The following is a 19483-nucleotide window of genomic DNA, read 5'->3' on the forward strand; positions in this document are numbered from 1 at the left end:
TACGTCGTCACTGCCATACATGAGAGAATTTTGGAGCTACGACGTGGCGAGAATATATCTCTTTTCAAGAACAAATTGCAGCATGCTTTTCACTTTGTTTGTGCTGATACTCTGTTACTTGTCGTCTATGACATCGGCGGTGCGCTATACCGAGTATATTCTGACTCCATCCTCTCGGACCTTATACCCGGTGTCTGTATACAACATCAATGGCACAGTCAAAAATGCCGCTGGCCTCGTAAATTCCACCGCAGCGGCCACTTTTACTGGCCAATGTGCCGCAACTTACGACTTTGGGAAAAATATTGCCGGCATTGTATCATTTGACTTCAATACTAGTGGTGATGCTGGAGAAACACACATTGGAATCAGTTTCACTGAGAGTTCTTTGTGGATTAGCAGCGAAGGCTGTGATGCAACGGCAGATGCTGGCATTGATCAAGCCCTCTGGTTCGAGATTTCCGGTGCTGGCCACCGTCAAGCTTCGAAGGAGCATCAGCGCGGCGGATTTCGTTACCTTAGTGTTTATCACAATTCTACCGATGATGTGAGACTCTCCAACCTTTCTGTCCACTTCACAGCAGTTCCCCAGAAGAGAGAATCGGACCTTCAAGCTTATACCGGATTCTTTCACACCAACGATGAGCAACTAAACAGGGTTTGGTATGCGGGCGCCTATACAAACGAACTCTGCACCATCGACCCGACTGCAGGTGATGCTTTGAATTACCTTGGGACTATCAACTCGAGCAGTACCATCAATTCACCTCTGCCATGGTACCTCAATTACACAATTGCCACAGGTGCAAGTGTATTAGTTGACGGAGCAAAACGCGACCGTCTCGTTTGGCCAGGCGACATGTCGATTGCTGTCCCATCCATTTTCGTGTCCACCAACGATCTTTCAACAGTGAGGAACTCCCTAGATTCCCTCCTCCGACTACAGAATTCTTCGACAGGGGCCTTACCGTATGCCGGGGTGCCGTTTGGGCAAGCGATGCCTGTCTTCAGCTTTACATACCACCTGTATTCTCTGATTGGTATCTATGATTACTACTTATACAGTGGTGACGAGGCTTATCTTGCGAGAAACTGGGAGCGCTTCAAATTCGGGCTCAACTACTCCATCAGCTTCATCGATCCATCAGGCATGGCAAATGTCACGACCTCGGCGGATTGGTTGCGGTTTGGCATGGGCGCCCATAACATCGAGGCCAACGCCATCCTGTATCACACCCTCAATCTAGGAGCGACGCTCGCTAATGTCATGAACGATACGACAGTGTCAGCATGGTCTCGATACGCGGCAGGAATCAAGAACGCGACAAATGCCCAACTGTGGGACCCTGATGCGAATCTATACCGTGATAACGACACTACTCCATTTACCGAACTCCACCCGCAAGATGGCAACGCGTGGGCAGTCATTTCGAACCTCACCACCTCATCGGCGCAGAATATCAACATCTCCAACGCCCTGGCCGCGCGTTGGGGCCCTTACGGCGCTCCTGCCCCAGAAGCCGCCGCCACAGTCTCGCCATTCATATCGGGCTTTGAACTACAAGCGCACTATCTCGCAGGCCAAGCGAGCAACGCTGTGCGACTGATGAAGCTCATGTGGGGAGATTTCATGCTGGACGATCCGCGAATGACGAATAGCACGTTTATCGAGGGATACTCGACGAACGGAGATCTACATTACGCTCCGTACAGCAATGACCCACGCATCTCGCATGCCCATGGCTGGGCAACTGGGCCAACGAATGCATTGACGTTCTACGCTGCCGGTCTCCAGGTTACTGGCGCTGCTGGAAGAACATGGAAGATATCGCCTATGTTGGGTGGTCTAGCCTTTGCTGAGGCCGGCTTTCAGAGCCCTCTAGGACTGTTTGAGATCAATGCGACGTCAGTAGAGAACGGTGGCTTGAATGTCACTTTCAATACTCCAGCGCAGACAACCGGAAGTGTAATCTTTGCGCACCAGACTGGTGTTAGAGGACATGTTATAGTCTCCAAGGTCCAAGGAGGTACTCGACTTACCAAGAGAGTGACGATCTCTCTTGGTGGAGCGGGCACAACGGAGATTCATGGTCTACGAGGTGGAAGCTATGAGGCGAGTCTTATCGTACACCAAGTATAGAAAAGTCTCAGGGGTTATGTACTGGTCATCTTTGAATCTAGAACTTGCTGGTTTGAAGATACCCATAGATTTGTCCATTAAACTATGTACTATACTTCTCGAGTCTGCCAATACCACCTGTCGAGCACTCCGGCGAGGCTGGCGAAGCAAGGCTGTGATGCTGGGCGCCAAGTCCTCGCCATGTCCGTCTCTCGTGGCTGGGTCTCTGCTCCAGCTCAACGACCAAGTTTCCATCCCACCAATGTCGACATCGCCATCCTTGCGAAATACATGGATCTGATATCTCCGCCTTAGATTCCTCTGGGTAAATCTGTATCCCTCTCCAGACTTCGTGTCTCTGTCCCAAATCAATCCAACTCTGAGCCATCATGTCCTTTCAAGCCAGCGCCAACCGCAGTCTGCAGCATAGCTTGCATCTTGTAATACTAGAGGAGCCTTCCAACCTGGCTCATTCTTGCTCCTGCATTCCACTCACGTCATTGATGCAACTCACGTCGACCAAGCACCCTCGCCTTCAGCACCTTCGCACAGCGAGTCTTCAGCTCAGAAATGACCGAGTCGATGGGCTGATCCGCTAACCAGAACCGCGTGGGAAATATCCGTGTCGCGGCGACGTGCAGGACGACCTCCTCCACAGATGGATATGTGCTCCTTCCGCCCGTTGACCTCAGTTCGGCCTGAGAACGGCCGTCTACTACCACTTGGCCATCGGGGTAACCGGCTGACGCCATGAGGTTTTCGAATCTGGCGGCCGCCTCTCTTCCGGGCGAAGTGACAAAGGGGTCATCGGCCGACTCGCTACAAAGCAAGTAGTGCAGCTTGAGCACAGCACGGTGAAACCAGTCCTGCCGCTCTGGGGCTCCTCTTGGTGGAGCTCCCGTGGCACGCTTTTCCTGCTCCAAGATGGTTTTGGCCATGCGAACGATGCAGGTTGACAACTGTGCATCAACAGGCCTTCCATATTGCCAGTCCTCAAAGCAAATGTCCTCCATGATAGCGCGCCATGCGAATGTCACTGAAACCTTGTGTCCCCACTGACAAAATCGGTCGAGTTTGAGGTCGTGCACCAAGCTGCTGGAATATCCGACCTTGCGGAAGATGAAGGACAATTTGCTGTAGATTTCTTGTTCCTGTTGCTCGTCGACCTTGGTTGCGAACATGGCAAGGCGTGAATTTCTCGCAATGTCAAAGGTGTCGGGTGCACAGATCTCTTTCGCGAGGAGAGGCTGGAACTGGCCAACATCAATCCAGGTAAGCCGCGTGCCTTTGCCATCAGGTAGTAGACTGCACATGATGTTACCCAGGTTGGGGTCTCGGCTTTGGATGCCAACACTGTGGGGGAACCAGAGAAGGTTGTTGACCTCTTCGAAGAACTGTCTGGCCGACTCTCTGCCAGTTGGAACCAGTCTCCGGGCTCCAGCCGGTTTATCTTTGAATTCCTCCGCGGGTAACATGCACAGTTCTCGGAGATCCAACATCGTGTGTCCATTCACGAGCTCCATGACGATGGCTCCGAAGCCCATGGACGTCGAGAGAGCGGCGAGCTTATCGTCACGCAACGAGTTGAGTGGCAGCCTTGGCTGGATCTTGACAACGTCCTTCAAGCGCACGACGGGCGCGTCGGGGAATTGGCTCAGATAGGTGTGCATGTGTTCTTCGTGTCGAAACATCTGCTGTGACATGAGCCAGACGAACAACTCCCGGTCGACATACGTGGGAAGAGTCGGGAGAATCCCATCGGCCAGAAAGGCCTGCAGCACATGCTCGTCTGCAAGGGCGTGGCCGTAGATGTCGCCGAAGAGGAACGGCGTTGCCAGCTCGCCGAGGATGTCCTGAGTTGTGTCGGACAGGTTTCCGGAAGGGTGATAGGGATCAGTCATGTCGTATTCAGATGCAGCCTGGTGACCGCTGCAGGCGGACTCTGCAATGTCCTCGAGGATGTCTTTGTCGAACTCGGAGAGACCAAACTCCTGACGCAGCCTGGTTGAGTACCGCGGATCAAAGACCTTGACGACAAATGAGCCATCGTAGCGCGGTGGCGGCGAGTCGCGACCTCGCGACACGCACTCGGCGAGAAAAACGCAGGCCATGGAGAACCCTTCGCCGTTGTCCCCTCCCAGGCTTCTCTTCAGTCTGATCTCGAACGGCCGCCCGGAGTCGTCCACGAGGGTGTGGATCGTGCCGTCGGCATACTCATGAAACACCTGTTCTGGCATTGCCGGCTTCCCAGACGATGACTCGGTCCGCGACGACGCTCTGTATTCTTGTTCGAGGACCGTCATGGTGAAGTGTTGGTTGCGAATGTGTGACGTGTGATATTGTGATATGTGAGGAGGAACACCGCCCAGGTGAGTCGACAAGAGGGGCGGTGCTTGGAGATCGGGCCTGGCTGTCTTTTCGGCTGGATGGTGAATTTCTGAGGGTGTGTGTGTGACTGTCTACCTTTGTTGTGGTCGCTATTGTTGTTATTCAGACCGAGCCAACTGAGTCAACTCCTTCACGTGCTGTACGTTCAGGTTTGAAGAGACTGTTGCAAATGATTCTTTTAAACGGCTCTACGGGTTCTCATAAAATGAAAATCGGACGCCACCCGAGAACCAGACTCTGTCTGAGGACCTGGGAGGCAGTCCCGACTCCATTTGCAAGCCAGCTTCGACGGAACCACCCACGAACACGCCATAAGGAGGATGGATGCAATAGGTAGAACCAGCGAGAAGCCACCCAATAACACCGAGTGCCCCTAACATCAACCAACAAACACCTACCATATATGAACCAACGCGAAGAGATGAATGGGGGAGGAAAAAGAAACTTGACTATCCTCTGGGCGGCGCAAGGCTGCGAGCGGTTGACCAATCACAAGCCTTCAGGAACCTGTCTTTATTCACCCCCGTTTCAGCATTCAACATCCCGCGCGAGTCTCAGAATTATCCACCAGCGACGGCGACTAGAAATCACCTGGTGCCAGAAGGCACCACGTTTTGTGTTAGGATCCTTTTGGCCCCGCCCATTTTCATAGCCCAGGCATGTATTCGGTATTATAGTTGACCTGGCTCTACTCGTGCGGGCAGGATGGATATCAGATGTGCCGAAATTCCTCGACGACGATGGGTTGGGCCCGCCTTGTTGGAGAGCTCTGCTTGCTTGAATCCGTGGTAGAGAGAAGGGGACGACGAGGAAGCAACAACCAGAGGGAAGATTGTCCAAAAGTTACTCTGTACAATTAGTCTACATCTTCACATCCCAGTGGGCGGCTTCGTTTCTTCCGCAGCCTGCAATCCTCCCCGAAGAAATTTCTTTTGTGTTGATCGTCAGAGATCAGAGCGAGCTTCAGTCATGTTCCGTCACAGTCTGGCATGTTGGAAGACTCAAGGCGTTGAGTGAACGGGGCTGCGGTTGCTTGTACGCAACTCGACATGTGTCGTAAGACGTCTCATCATAGCATTTCGAGCATGACTGCTGGGGCAATGTAGCAGAGAACCATAAAACCTGTACCCATCGCCCCCTTCCCAATGTAATGCACTTTTTTGGTTTATAACTTTGCCTTTGGTTGACTCTGCTTGACGTACTCCATCACGGCATCGACACCCGCCTGCGCGACCTTGGTATCCTGCGAGGGCGTGCCGGTGCTGCAGCCGATCGCGCCCACGACCTCGCCCTCGACGACAATGGGGATGCCTCCGGCCACGTACATGAACCTGCCGTTGTTGCTGCTGTTGAGCCCGAACGCCGGGCCGCCGGGCCACACGGCCTCCTTGTAGACCGAGGTGGGCGCGCGGTGGCCGGCCGCGGTGAACGCCTTGTTCATGGCGATGTCGACCGAGGTGAGCTTCGCGCCGGGCATGCGCTCAAAGTGGAGGAGGTAGAGCGAGGCGTCGACGATGGCGATGTTCATCGGCACGCCGATCTCCTGGGCCTTTTCGAAGCACGCCGCCGACGCCAGTTTGGCGGCGTGGTGCGTGAGGTGCGCGGGGCGGTGGATGGCGGCCATTTGGCGTGCGGGTGAGCGCGGCGGGGAATGGAGCCCGAAGTTTTCGAGGTCGAGGGGAGGGGGCTTTGGGTCGGACTGAGGCAAGTAGATTGGGAGGATATACCGGGTGAAAGGACCTCAATGGCTCTGAGAGGACAGAAACGCAGCAGAGAGATCACTTAGGTCAGCTAACGGGCAATGGATCTCGAGGCAGAAGGAAAGAGGCTGCCGGATGATCAGATGGCAGCAGCTCACAAGTTGATGGTGTCAGTGTTGAGCTCGAGTCACCTTGAGAAGTCGAGTGTACGAGCTTCTGAATCTCGCGAATGCAAATGGCAGATTGAGGTCAGTACTCGGTCCATCCGAACAGTTGATGTCGGAGGGGACGGAAAACGGCGACGTCAGCGAACGGATTGCTCGCCGTGGTCGTCACACTAACCAAGTTTGCACATGCGCAGCCTTGCCTTAGTTAGAGGCTGTCTGCGCCTTTGCGGGGAAGCAGGGGGGTGCTCGTTGTATGCGATCTTCCACTGAGCGAGGGCTTTCTTTAAGTTGGAGTCATTCATCACTACACCGACTAGGAAGAATATAAGCCTTTACGGAGCAGCAGTTGTCCGTCTTAAAGACAGCAGGCTCGCATCGGCCATCTGCCTGTATGCTGCGCCGCTCTGTGCTCAACGAGGCTGATGCAGCGGTCGCGACCTCTTGTACAGCATGTCGAAGCACTTCTCGGTTTCCTTGTCCAGATACTCAATACCCTTCCGTGGCACTGCTCCTTGATCCGTGTAGTTGGGTCCGATCTCGAACGTCTCTCCGGATGTCGCGTCTGGCCCGAGAAGCTTCTCGAACACCCCAATGACCCCTTCGATGGGCGTCAACAATCCTTCCTTCTCCATCTGGTCGTAAAAGGCACCCGAGGAGATGTTGGTGCGAACCACATTCGGACAGGCTGCATTCATCGTAATCTTTTCCTCCGGCAAGTACTTTCCGTAGCTCCTTACCAGTCCCACTACGGCGTGCTTCGCCGCAGTATACACCGGGAGAGTCGGACAGCAGTAGAACCCGCAGACGCTTGCAACACATCCAACTAATATACAATCAGCTCATGCAATCCTTCTGGATGGCGGGATCACTCACTCTTGCCTCTGAAACCGTCCTTTCCGGGCTGCTGCTTCCTGAACTGCTGCACAGCCAATGCCACAGTGTACATGACACCTGTCAGGTCAATGTCGAGGACGGTCAGGTCAGGCTGCTCGAAGCCACTCATGGAAGGATCATTCGGAATCCAAGAGCGTTCGCCGATGCCAGCAATGGGGTAGACGTAGTCGATCCGACCAAAGTCTGCCACGGCCTGACTGAAAGCTTTTGCTTGGGAATTCCAGCTGGCGGCGTCGACCTGAGCACATTTGGCCACTGGGGCTCCCTTGTTCAGTTCATCCACAAGTTTCTGGGCGCCCTCGATGTCTCTGTCTGCGATGAACACTTTGATGCTAAGAGGCGTGTCAGATATTTCTCCCAAGGCATCCGGCGCTTGACAGACAGACGACATACTTGTGCTTCACCAGCATCTGCGCCACCCCTCGGCCAATTCCACTCGCGCCGCCCGTTACTTTGGGGTTGTCAGTGTCAACAAGCCTAGGAAATGTGCGAACTCAAAACAGAATCTCTCGGGGAAAGAAGTGACTACTCACTGTATGCAAAACCTTCAGACATTTTCCCGGTGTGTATGAAGACAGTCTTCGTGGGATGTTCAATAACTCGCTGGTTGTAAAGAGTCCTCGAATTGAGTGAGATGTTATGGAATCAGGTCCCTTTATGCTCCACGCTTCTGCAAACAACCCTCAATAGAGCGGAAAAGCATCAAGCAACCTCGGAACCGCTAAACCCCAGTGAGGGGGTGAGCCGTTTGTCCAGCCTTCATCCATGAGGTCTCGCATTGGGCTTCGCCTGGGCATAATGTCATAAGGGGTTCGTTTCTGTCCAACTGGACTGCGGGGGAGGCGGGGGTGCATCGCTCTGTTCTGAGAACATTGGCGCTGGTGTCCGGAAAAATACTGCCGATTGACACTAGTATGGGCCTCGGTATTGACGTGCTGTAGAGTCTCGATACCTAGGAGTCTTTCAGCTTCGAGCTATTTGTTCCTGGAGAGAGGGCGTTGATGGAAACCCTGGTGGTAAGCAGGAGCAAACTTGGAGGTGGTCATTGCACGACCGTTGAAACTCGAGGTCGCTTTGGCTGTGCGGGAATGCTCCTGTCCAGTGCCAAACCAATTCTGATACTCTTTGCCAGGCGCGTTTCGTCGCTTAGATCAGGGCAGCCTCGTGATCTCTGACGACGCGATTTAGGTATGTCGTCTTCCGCAAGCATTTGGAACAGACGGGCACTGTCGAGGCAATGACAGAGGCACAGAGGATCTGAGCCTCTCTAACGTCCTTGCGGCCTGTGATTCCCCGTAGCCGTCTCTACGGCTGAACATACAGCACTATGGCGAAGCTGACCTCCGTCGCTCGCCATCGGCTCTATATTATTTGCTTCTGCTCGACGATTCCTAATCCGTGATTTTTCTCTTCACCTACGGCACTCTTCTGCGGTCCAGCTTGTGAACCTTCTATACCAGATACCAGGGAATTACCGCAAGCTCTGCCTGAAGACTAGCACGTCAATTTGGTCAACAGAAAAATACAGAATGAAGACTAAAAGCCATCTGCAAAGGCCAGTCTAAACTATTTTACTCTCTTTCCACCCTTCTTCAATCCTTTCAGCCAGCGGGAAATTTGCGGATAGGAGGGACAGCAAACTAGGGACCTGCCAAAGTCAAGAGGCCCAAACCTCCATGATATACTGTCTGTTGCCGTTGTTGAAACTGCAATGTCGTCGTCCATCGCCTCCTCCATCTTCCACCCCTACCTCTCCCCTTCCCTGTCCGCCCTGCTAGCCCACCTCCCTGCCTCCCTCCCTCTGGACACACTGAGCCGCACGCCTCCATCGCGGCTCCAACGCACCGCCCTCCCCAACATCGGCCTGATCGAACTCGTCTCGGCCACGGATTTCTCGACACTGTATGACCCGCTCTACGTCCACAGCTTCCCCCGCGCAGCCGAGCGGGAACGGTCAGATCTGATCGTCGAGCGCCTCGCGGCCCAGGCGAAGGGTGAGAGGACGGGTCTGGCGCCCTATCGGATCGTCGGGATCCGCGATCACCAGGGCGAGGCGATCGGGGCGGCTCAGTTCAGCGTCTTGCCCGTCCCCCCGCGGAAAGGGAGGCAGAGCACGACCGGTACGGATGCAGATCGTAATGGAGGCGATGGCGACGGCTTGGACGGAAGGGCGACGCAATACGCCGTGCCGTATCTGCAATACATCTACGTCCGCCGCCAGAACCGGCGCCAAGACATGTCCGAGGTCCTGCACACGATGGTGCTCGCCGTGGCCGCCGCGGATGCCGCTCTGATGGACGCCGAGGACGGAGACTCGACTTCTCCAGGCGCGGGCCCGGTCATGCGGAGCGTGCCCTTCACGCTCTTCGAAACGGAACCGCCGGACCACGGCGACGACCACGACAGCCGGGCATACGCGCTGGAGCGGTCCAAAATCCACACCTCGACGGGCGGCATGGCGCTTGTCCTGCGTCGGCCGCGGCATCAGAAAGGCAGCGACGACGTAGAAGACGAGATACTGAGCGCGCACGTCCAACCTGGCCTGGAACCCTCCGATCCGCCCCTGACCCTCGTCTGGATCATCCGGCCTGCACCGACGTCCACGCCTGGTCAGGACTATGATCTTACCACTCTCGGCAAGGCCCTCGTCGCGGCGTACTACCAGAGTTTGAGGGACGAAGGGTTTCCGGAGAAGAATATCGCTCTTGCGGAAGGGATTGTGGAACAGAGATGTAAGGGCAGTATCTTTCAACTGATGCCCCTGGGCGATGTAAGGGACTTTAGTGCGGACAAGGGGAACTTAGACATAAAGGAGAATAATTGATATCTTGCATAGCAAATTGTACTGTTGACTATCAAAAAAGCATTCATTCTGACATTCTCGGCACTGGACGGGGCCACCAACCTCCCATCTCATCTTCAGCAACCTCCAAATCAGTTCCTAATCTCGGTAAGAAAGAGGGTCAATACAATAAGGAGTGACTAGATTCAACATGTACCAAATAACCAGATACCAAACGAAAACATTCTGTTTAAGAGAGAAAGAAAAATCACGAAAAACACAACGCCGACATGTCTCAGTCCGGCGCTCCAGCCTGTCCGTCAACAGACTAGGAGAACCACGACCTCCCCAGATTTCCTTCGCAGTGGATTCGGGTATCCGCCCGCTCAGTATCTGGGTGGTGATTTCCTCCTCGATGGACGTCTACTGTAGAGATCCCCACCCTTGTACGGAACTCCCAGCGACGTCAGAATGTTGACGGCAGCAGTTTCGCCAGTGGCAAAAGCACCATGCACACATCCATTTCCAGTCCGCGTGCAGTGCTCTCCGGCAAACTGCAGCTTGCTTCCCTTGCTGTTCTCGACTGCATCGAACCAAATATCCGGGTCATCTCCGGTTTTGTCGGCAGTATATGTACCAAAGCCAGCAAAGGGATCTTGAGTCCAGTGTGTCGTTTCCAGATTCACAACCGGAGGAAGCTTTTTGTAAGGCTCGGTTCGGAAAAGCTTGAAAAGCGGTTCGAAAAAAGCGTAGATTTCTGCGTCTGAAGTCATGGCTTCGATTCGCTGAGTGAGGGGCTCAACAATCTGGACAGACAGCTCTTTGGTGCCGCTCATGATCCAGTTGTTGCTCGTAACAGTCATGTAAGAGAAGATGGAATCCTCGTCGAAAGCGTCGGTGGTCGGCTCAGGATAGTAGATGAACTGGTCATTGTCTTTGGGCCAAAACACTGATTCAAATTCGACGAAGATCTTGCCGAGCGCTCCATAGCCGAGTTTGTCAATGCCCAGCGATAGTTGCTCTGGTAAGGCAGGGCTGAAGTCCACAAGTTTGTGTTTCAAAACGCCAAGGGGAAGGGTGCAAACGACGGCATCTGCGACGAAAGGGGTGAGGTTGCCATCTGGAGTGATGGTATGAACCACACATGGATTGCGTGTGTCGTCATCATTCCAATCAATCTTCGTGACCTTGTGTCCAAGCCGGATGGTTCCCGGATCACGGAGGTTTGAGGCAGCCCAGTCGATAATGGTATCGTATCCTCCCTTCATGTAAAGGTTGCGTTCGGTTGCGAAGTAGGCAAGATGTTTGGAAGACGCTTGTTCGAGGCTGGTACCGATCCAAGCTTCGACCTCGCGAGCAGCTTGAGGGGCCCAGAGGCGTTCATCCTCGCTGACCAAGGGATGGTTGCTGAGCCATTCCCTTATAAAAGTCAGGGCAGGTTTGTCCTCGGCGTCGGGGTTTTCCTCGTAGTACCAAGCACAGAAGTCGGCGAATTCATCGGCGACCTTTTTCGCCTTGAACTGGGAGCCGAGGCGACCGTCTCTGGTGTAGTAGAGGGGGGTGCCGTCATCATAATAGTGCTCGATACTGAGCTGGCCGATGAGACGGACGAGTTTGTTATTGGCGGTTTCGTGCATCCAGGCGGCACCTAGAAACAAGTGTGAGTAGAAGTGGACGACAGGGGGAAACAACCCCACAATGGTCGTGGCCGAACAATGAGCGCTTTTAACGACATCATCTCAAACGCCTACGGCGATTGTCAGTATTGCCTTTTGGTAATATTTACCAATGTCTCGTGGAGCGTGCCCAGCCTTCCTACTCGTGTAAATGCGTCCGCCGATCCGATCAGGACGGGCTTCGAGGACCACGACTTGGACACCATGGGTTCGCAAGACAGAGGCAGCACGAAGACCGGCGATGCCGGCACCGACTACGATCACTTTCTTCGGGGCGGGTGTTCCATCTTGTGCAGATGTTCCTCGTTTCTCTTGACTCACAACATCCTGAACAGCAAGTTCAGGGTCTTTCGGGTTTAGACCATCCTCCAACTCTTTGGTAGCGGCAGGTGAAGGGAGAAGCCGTTGAGCGAGTTGCAGGATGGTCGAAGGACTACTGGACTCCTTGGGTTTATGGGCGGTAATTTGAGCGATGTGGAAATGTTGAGCCATTCTGAGTTGGCAAGTCGACATTCAGCTACCTGATAGGCTTAGCGACGGTGTCGACGGGGGGGGTGGTGCTCTGGGCAACGAGGCTGCGTTCGAGCCGATACGGAGAAGTGAGCAGGTGATGGTGAAGCGAAGGGGAGAAGGAAGGAAAAGGAAGAGAGGTCGAACGGCGATGTGATGATGTAGGGAGAGGCAAGCAAGGGATGGAACACGAGGGACGAAGGATGGTGGGGGGGAGAAATTGGGCCAGATAGCTAGAAGCTTTTAGGGAAGTGCAGCCGTGGCATGGGGAGAACCCGCCAATGATGCTGCAGGCTTAGGGGTGTCACCGGGCAAAGATCCAGGGTGAGAGGCCGTAGTGACGATGGTGAGGACTGCTTATCGGAGAAGCGCACGAGGTCAAGGTGCTCGCCTATTGTTATGGGGCCCGGGGCCTGCGACTAGGGACGACCCCCTAGGAGTAGTAGGTAAGGCCGTCACTAAAAATCAAGATTTGCTCAAGCTCCATCGGCACCCTCCCCCAGCCATCCACCCAGTCCTACCACTCTGCTTGTTCTGCGTTTACCCGCAATTTTAGAAAGCAACTTGAAAAGTGAAGCTCCTGCTAAAAATCGATCTCCGTCCCCAAAGGCGGCCCCTCCCTCTGACTGTACTGGGAGCATTGTCATTTGCCCTCCATCCTCTGATATACACGCAATTCGCTTACTGGCCGTCTTGCCACTGATAAGCTTTGAACCTCCGGCGACTGGCCCTCCCGCCTCTTTGCGGGGGTTGTGGCCTTGTTGCTGTGTGGATGAGGCGAGCCCATGCCCACAACCTGACGGAGGACGAGGATGGCGTCTCTTAGGGCACACACCATCACGATAAGGGATCTGATCTTTGCTCGTCGCTGTAACGATATGGCGACGCCTCTCGCTTGGTTCATAAACGTCTTCGTCCCCAGCTCATTTTGCGGTGCATTTTCCCTTCGTAGTGTTTTTTTTGCGCCTCAAGATTCATTGGCTTCGTTCAAGCGCCCGGCCGTATGGAGTACGCTGAGGAACTTCCGGGCACGCGCCGCATTTTTGACGCTGAAGGGAAGCCGCTCTATCCTGGAGATGCAGCACTGAAGAGGCACGGGGACATAGTCCTGGTTCCTCAGCCAACTGACTCGCCCAATGATCCTCTCCACTGGTCCTTGTCCCGGAAAATATGGCACAGCTTTCTCGTTTGCTATGTTACGGCCTTGACAGCCGCTACTTCCAACGATGCGGGCGCCGCTCAATACAATGAGAATCTTGAACTGGGCATCAGTTATGGCTCGTTCAATACCGGCGCTGGTGTGCTGTTCTGCGGAATCGGTTACTGGACATTGCTTTCTTCTCCAGCCGTCTACCTGTACGGTCGCCGCATCTTGTACTTGGTTGGCATGACGCTGGGGTTCATCGGAGGTATCTGGTTCGCCAGAGGGCAGACGACGAGTGACGCTGTCTGGAATCAGCTTTTTGTCGGCGCATCCGAGTCCGTGGCCGAAGCGACGGTTCAGTTGTCACTGATGGATCTGTGGTTTCAACACCAGCGTGGGTCAGTGCTCGGCATTTATGTGTTGGCAACCAGTATTGGTACATACTTGGGACCCTTGATCGCCAGCTACATTGCAGACAGCAGCCTGGATTGGAGATGGATCGGATATTTCGGAGCCATTATCTCTGGAGGGACCTTTTTGGTGCTTCTCTTCGGTCTGGAGGAGACGGCGTTCCACCGCGATCGGTATTTGGTCAATGACGGAGACAGGTATTTGATCGACGGTGTTAACAGAACCGGTAGCGACAATTCCGCAGGCTTGGAGGCGGAAGGACCCGAGAAAGAAAAGGTTGCCGGTGAACCTGAGTCGCAGGCTGTGGCTCCTCGCCATGCGTCTGTTGCAGAAGAACGACTTGCGGCCGAGGACCGCCCCAAGTCGTATTGGCGACGCATTGCCATCATCACTCCCGCTCCCAATCTACGCGGGCTCGGCTTCAAGCAATACTTCCAGCGCCTCTTCCACACTCTGCGGATCTTTACTTTCCCTGCCGTCCTGTACTCTGGGTTGCAATGGGGTGCCCAGGACGCTTGGCTTACCTTTTATCTGACCGTCGAGGAAGATAACTGGTATGGTCCGCCATGGAATTACAGCGACGCCGCTGATGGGGTAAGTCTCCTGCTGTCCTAATGCAAGTATCAAACCTTTACTGACCTCCCACAGCTGATGAACGTCCCCTGCCTTATTGGTGCCGTTATCGGAGCCACATATGGTGGATGGCTCAGCGACAAGTTCATGTTATGGATGGCCAAGAGAAACGGGGGTGTAAGCGAAGCCGAACATCGACTGTGGCTCATGTACCCATGTGCCGCCATCTTCCCTACTGGTCTCTGGCTGTTTGGAATCGGGACCAGCTACGGGTGGTCCTGGCCCGCCCCGTATGTTGGTCTGGGCTTCATCGGCTTTGGATGGGGCTGTTGTGGCGACTTGAGCATGGCGTACCTGATGGATGCCTACCCGGACATGGTCTTGGAAGGCATGGTGGGCGTGGCAACGATTAATAACTCGATCGCACTCGTCTTCACATTCACGGCTTCCGACTGGATCGACGCGAGCGGTGTTCGAAACACATTTGTGGCAATTGGGGTTTTGGCCTTCGTTTTCATCATGACAACTGTGCCCATGATGATCTGGGGCAAGAGGTCTCGTCGCTGGACAAGGAACCGATACCAGCGATTCTTGGAGATTCGCGATGGTTTCTCAAGCTAAGTCGTTGGGGAATAGGCGGCGATCCAAGGGATCTTCGGGGATGCGCTGTCGCCGAAACATTCGCACTGTAACATCTTGACGTGCAATTCTATAAGTCAATATCTCTGGTGATATATTCCATGTCTAGCGTTTTCAAATCGAATTTGGTGGTATGAAGGTGACCTGGTTGCTTGAAGGTGATCGCTCACTCTTTGGTGGGAGCAAGGCTGTAGTCTAACCACATTGACTCAACGACCCGCCGTATACACTACTGCCAAGCATGACTGCACCAACCGCATATAGTCGTTCGACTCGAGAATGCTTGCAACGTGCAACTTGCTTGCTCCAAGACGAAGTTCGCACCGTGGTATTTTATCCTCCTCTACCTCCCTCAGCGGCATCTCGGAATTGAGTCGCGAATATGCATTCCTCGCTTCCCCTGCGGGCTGGCATGTAAGTCCTGGCCTCCTTTCCTCGCAGCATCCCCATTCCCATCCTCAGCACCGTCGCTTGCTTGCCCAAGTGTGCTGGACCTCTCATGTATCTGATTCAACCACCCCTCCTCCTACTGCGACTCTGCCTCTTCTGTTCTGCGAAGTTACTTACGAGACCAGCCTCAAGCGCTCCTCCTACTACAACTCCGACTACCGTAGCGGGGCTGCCCTGCTTCGAGCCCGCCGGCCGTACCTAGTCAAGAATACCCTCACGGGCCTGGCGATCTTCGGCTTCGCAATTGGAGTTTGTACGTGCACTCCTACGCCTTTGTTGGGCTGTTCCTTTCAAGCCCAAAACCCCTGGCTGGCTATGCGACATCTTTTTCCTTTTTTCCCCAGACGACCACGACGAAGCCTCCAGTCGCTTTTTTTCAAAGAACCTTCTTGACTGACTCTACATTTGCATCATCTTGCGATGAAACAGTTGCATTTACCCTCAAAGCCGTGGGCCAAGAGACCTTTGACGACGTGATCGTCCCGTCGGACCCGCAAGTCGTTGCGCCAAACTCGTCCTCCGCCGAAGCTGCACGGTTACAGCAGATCCAGAACCAGTCGCCTAAGACACCCACCGCGCAGGCCAACGGGATGCGTTCATAGCCACCGCCAAAACCTCCTCCATTGTTGAGCGACAATGCCACATGGAAATGTTACAACAAAGGTCGAAAAAGTAGGCGAGGAACGGCCGCATAACGAACTATCGGAAGAGGGAGAGCCAATTTTTGAAAAGTCAGCATGCTTCGAATGTGTATAATAATGACGAGGCAATCAAGCGGGACCTGGGAGTCGCTTGGAATAGGATGTCCTCACGGACAAATCTCTTTCATCAGAGCCACTCGTCCGTACCTGGCATGTGAAAACTACCCTGCTCTAGTGGGCGGACTCCCGAGTCGGACTTGGTTGCGCCTCGTTGACTCTACGGAGCTTTGTGAACGTAGGTGACTTGTGATGTGGGTTTCCTTAAAGGGAAAGATGGGTTGATGGATACCTGGAGGCATCTGAAGCATGTTCACACTCGATCCGACTTGAGCCAAAGTCGAAGGTCCATATAGATGGGAAATCCAGGAAGAGGGACGCCTGGCCGTTCAAGCACTTCGCAACTCAGCACATACTATTCAACGTGGGACGCGGATCAAGGGAGAATTCAATATCAAAATATCCTCAGCTAAAGTTTATCCAAGATGCAAAACTTGTGAATCGAGAGTCTGGAAGGGCTTTGACCAGCGTCTATCAAAGGCGTTCTTTCATCCTTCATTTCATAAGCCGCCAGACTGTGTATCTTCACTTTACCATCATCATCATCATTGAATATTAGCGAACGCTGAACCTTCCAGTTCCCGCTGTAATGGCAGGAGCTCGGGGTCCCGACGAATTGAGATAGGCTCGGGAAGTTAAGGGCGAAGAACCCATATCCCGTCCACTACCGATAATATCCTTTTCCCTCCCTTGCTGCCGCTGTAAATCGGAGTTGTCGACTTGAACGGGTTGCCGCCGCATGTCCAGAGGACTTGCCGAATGCATGCGATAATTCTGCATACCAGACGACCCTCCACCAGCTTGTACTTCTGCTTTTGTCGCGCTACTTTGGTCATCGTGAGGAGTGTTGATTGCTGAAGACACCGGAGCAGAAGCAGAAGGGTCGACAATGGTAGATGCTGAACCGCCCGGAGGTTGGAGCCCATCGCTCACGTTCCGTTGCTGATTCGCTGGTGTGAGGAATTCGCTCATTGGAGAGCGGTTGGAATTTTGTCGACTCAGGCGATGGATGGGGTGTTGAGGGTTAGCCCACGGTGTCTGTTCGAGAAATTGCTCTTCTGCTTGGGGTCCCGATATCTGTGTCTGAGCTGCTGGGCGTTGATTGGGTCTGCTAGCCCGAATCTGACTCTGCGAGATCTGCACAATGTTAGTCTGCTGCAGCTTCGGAGTACCAAGTATACGTACTCCCATCTTCTGGATGTCATCCTCGATGTCCTTCTGCTTTGATGCAGCCAACTCTGGTGCAGCAGGAAAGCCGACATATTTGGCGACGCCTGCGAGGATCGAAACTTCTTTATTGTAGGCTGTTTGCTGCAGGATCTGCTGCGACCTTCGTTCTGGGAAAGGTATGCTGAAGCTGGGTACTGAAGAGTCGGCCTTGAATCTGTCTCGTTGAATTCGATAGAAGTGCTCGCTAAGGCGTTCAAGATGCCTCTCTCGAATATCTCTGACCGTCTGGAAATATTGACTGTGAATCTGACTCCGTTCAGCGACTGCCTTGTTCTTTAGGGCTCCGACCTTGTAGACTAGCAGCTTTTGCTCGATCTCATACTTCTCATCCCGGTATTTCTGTACCACTTCGACCTGGCGAATTAATTCAGGGTGAGCCGGCTTGGGTTCCGACAAAAGCTGCAATTCGTGATTTATGGCAGCAATTCTTTCATCGTAGAGACGGTCCCTCAATGTCGCAAAATGTCTCTCGAGTGCAGTCAGGGCTTCCATGGCCGCCAGTCGCTTCGCATGTTCCTCTTCACTTTTTATTGCGGCCTCGAGATCGTTGTCATCGACGACCTCGGAATCTTCTGCATGTGCAGCGTCCTCCTCGTCTTCATGTCGAAGTTCCTGGATGACGGGATCTTTTGCCTTCCTGCGAGGTCTGCTTTTGCCTTTGTCTTTGGAGTCCTCGCTACTATCGACCTTTTCAGCTTCTTTCTGCTCTTCTTCTGGCTCCACTACTTCTTCGTCGTGCTCGGGAGCCCCTACTTCGGGCTCAACGGTATTTTCCCGTAAATGGTGGCTGTCATTTTCCTCGCCATCGGTGTCTGGTTCAGACTTGTCATCCTCGGTCTCAACAGAACCTGTCCGTCGTCTCTGTGACCTGGGGGCCTCTTCCACATCTGATTCGCTTTCTTCCCGTTTGCGCTTGTTCGGGGAAGCTGCAGGATCTACTACGGGGGCTTCCTGGGCGTCTTCATCCGCTTCTTGCCCGTCGCTTATGCCTTCTTCATGATCCGACTCGTGGTGGGAGGAGATTGGGGACGACACAGGACTTTCCGTAAAACTCTCTATCTCTGGTCGCATGTCAATGTCTTGTCTTTGGGATAGTTTGCTCGGGCTGATCTCGAGGGGTTTTTTCCTGGCTAGATTTTCTGGAGTGGCTTGTAGGCGTTCGGTCTCAGCTTCAGAATCCACATCAGCTACGACGGCGGCCTCCATGTCTTCTTCTTCACCATCTTCAAGATCATCGTCCAACTCGCTCAGGCTGCTGGAACGGTCGTCGTCGGAGAGGGGTTCGTCTTTGGGGGCGTAGGCTACGGCGGTATTGGAAAGAGCCAGGAGGGAGTCTGCCGCTGAGTCCATGGCTGTGGCAACCAGGACTTCTGTGGAAGGTAGGTCTTGTAAAGAGGTCAAGAGGTAGTCAGTATAGGCAAATGTGGTCTTCTGGAGCTGGAGAAATCGTAGACTGATGTCGCCTAGAATGAGCATCGACGGTCAGCACGAAAGGAACAATTCCGCGAAAACAAGAATGCGAAAATTGCATATATTGGCAGATGAGTCGACATACGATATAATGGTGAAAGAATCGCAGTCACAATAGCATGGTGATTATGTTCTCTCTTGCGCTAGGTTCTGGCAGTAGCATGGGCGCAACAGTGACAGTAACCGAGGGCTTCGTCATTCGGCTGCGACTTTGGGAAATCTCACTCTTCTATAGGGGAAGAATATTGCGAGGGGACTGTCAAGCTTGTGTCGCTTCGAGTGACACTCGAACACTCGAGGCGGATGAAGGTGGGATGGTGTGAGTAACTGCCAGAGGAGATTGCCCGCGGGGCACGGGGTTTGGTAGGCTGCAGGGTGAATCTGGAGAGCAGAAACACAGTTGGAGGAGAATACGAACGTCGGCTAGCGATATAAAACAAAAAGAGCCGTATTGCTGAAGACAATGCAGGTGGAAGTTGTAAGTCGCAGGTTGCAAAATGCAGGAGCAGCAGGCGTGTTGGCGTCGGTGGAGAAACGCAGCGTAGCCCCAAAAGTTACATATGGAAGGGGTG

At 53.7% G+C, this 19483-nt stretch overlaps 9 protein-coding genes across 9 annotated transcripts; 4 read left to right on the plus strand and 5 right to left on the minus strand.

Annotated features, from left to right (window-relative positions):
* Window positions 1–19: 19 nt before the first annotated feature.
* On the plus strand, window positions 20–2140 carry PV07_11397 (uncharacterized protein; the record flags this gene model as incomplete). The annotated part of the gene is made up of 1 exon (XM_016398831.1): window positions 20–2140. One exon carries the CDS (start codon window positions 20–22, stop codon window positions 2138–2140), a length of 2121 nt encoding a protein of 706 aa, XP_016243393.1.
* A 476-nt stretch (window positions 2141–2616) lies between these two features.
* Window positions 2617–4707, minus strand: PV07_11398 (uncharacterized protein; the record flags this gene model as incomplete). Its single annotated transcript, XM_016398832.1, has 1 exon — window positions 2617–4707. Exon 1 carries the CDS (start codon window positions 4420–4422, stop codon window positions 2617–2619), a length of 1806 nt encoding a protein of 601 aa, XP_016243394.1. The 5' UTR covers window positions 4423–4707.
* Window positions 4708–5125: 418 nt separating this feature from the next.
* PV07_11399 (uncharacterized protein) lies at window positions 5126–6478 on the minus strand. Its single transcript, XM_016398833.1, has one exon. It carries the CDS (start codon window positions 6129–6131, stop codon window positions 5673–5675), a length of 459 nt encoding a protein of 152 aa, XP_016243395.1. The 5' UTR covers window positions 6132–6478; the 3' UTR covers window positions 5126–5672.
* A 187-nt stretch (window positions 6479–6665) lies between these two features.
* PV07_11400 (uncharacterized protein) lies at window positions 6666–8483 on the minus strand. Its single transcript, XM_016398834.1, has 4 exons — window positions 7802–8483; window positions 7662–7719; window positions 7248–7600; window positions 6666–7197 (listed from the first exon to the last, which is right to left on the minus strand). The coding sequence occupies exons 1-4, from the start codon at window positions 7821–7823 to the stop codon at window positions 6785–6787; spliced, it is 846 nt and encodes a 281-aa protein (XP_016243396.1). The 5' UTR covers window positions 7824–8483; the 3' UTR covers window positions 6666–6784.
* A 172-nt stretch (window positions 8484–8655) lies between these two features.
* Window positions 8656–10166, plus strand: PV07_11401 (uncharacterized protein). The gene has a single exon (XM_016398835.1). It carries the CDS (start codon window positions 8980–8982, stop codon window positions 10090–10092), a length of 1113 nt encoding a protein of 370 aa, XP_016243397.1. The 5' UTR covers window positions 8656–8979; the 3' UTR covers window positions 10093–10166.
* PV07_11402 (uncharacterized protein) lies at window positions 10076–12425 on the minus strand. The gene is made up of 2 exons (XM_016398836.1): window positions 11837–12425; window positions 10076–11698 (listed from the first exon to the last, which is right to left on the minus strand). Exons 1-2 carry the CDS (start codon window positions 12237–12239, stop codon window positions 10437–10439), a joined length of 1665 nt encoding a protein of 554 aa, XP_016243398.1. The 5' UTR covers window positions 12240–12425; the 3' UTR covers window positions 10076–10436.
* Window positions 12426–13079: 654 nt separating this feature from the next.
* Window positions 13080–15146, plus strand: PV07_11403 (uncharacterized protein). Its single transcript, XM_016398837.1, has 2 exons — window positions 13080–14385; window positions 14440–15146. The coding sequence occupies exons 1-2, from the start codon at window positions 13240–13242 to the stop codon at window positions 14983–14985; spliced, it is 1692 nt and encodes a 563-aa protein (XP_016243399.1). The 5' UTR covers window positions 13080–13239; the 3' UTR covers window positions 14986–15146.
* A 163-nt stretch (window positions 15147–15309) lies between these two features.
* Window positions 15310–16804, plus strand: PV07_11404 (uncharacterized protein). Its single transcript, XM_016398838.1, has 3 exons — window positions 15310–15417; window positions 15579–15706; window positions 15883–16804. Exons 1-3 carry the CDS (start codon window positions 15386–15388, stop codon window positions 16053–16055), a joined length of 333 nt encoding a protein of 110 aa, XP_016243400.1. The 5' UTR covers window positions 15310–15385; the 3' UTR covers window positions 16056–16804.
* On the minus strand, window positions 16588–19458 carry PV07_11405 (uncharacterized protein). The gene is made up of 3 exons (XM_016398839.1): window positions 18997–19458; window positions 17397–18904; window positions 16588–17348 (listed from the first exon to the last, which is right to left on the minus strand). The coding sequence occupies exons 2-3, from the start codon at window positions 18789–18791 to the stop codon at window positions 16767–16769; spliced, it is 1977 nt and encodes a 658-aa protein (XP_016243401.1). The 5' UTR covers window positions 18792–18904; window positions 18997–19458; the 3' UTR covers window positions 16588–16766.
* Between the last annotated feature and the right edge of the window lie 25 nt (window positions 19459–19483).

The sequence above is a fragment of the Cladophialophora immunda genome (assembly GCF_000835495.1).
Source record: "Cladophialophora immunda strain CBS 83496 unplaced genomic scaffold supercont1.7, whole genome shotgun sequence".
Lineage (NCBI taxonomy): Eukaryota > Fungi > Ascomycota > Eurotiomycetes > Chaetothyriales > Herpotrichiellaceae > Cladophialophora > Cladophialophora immunda.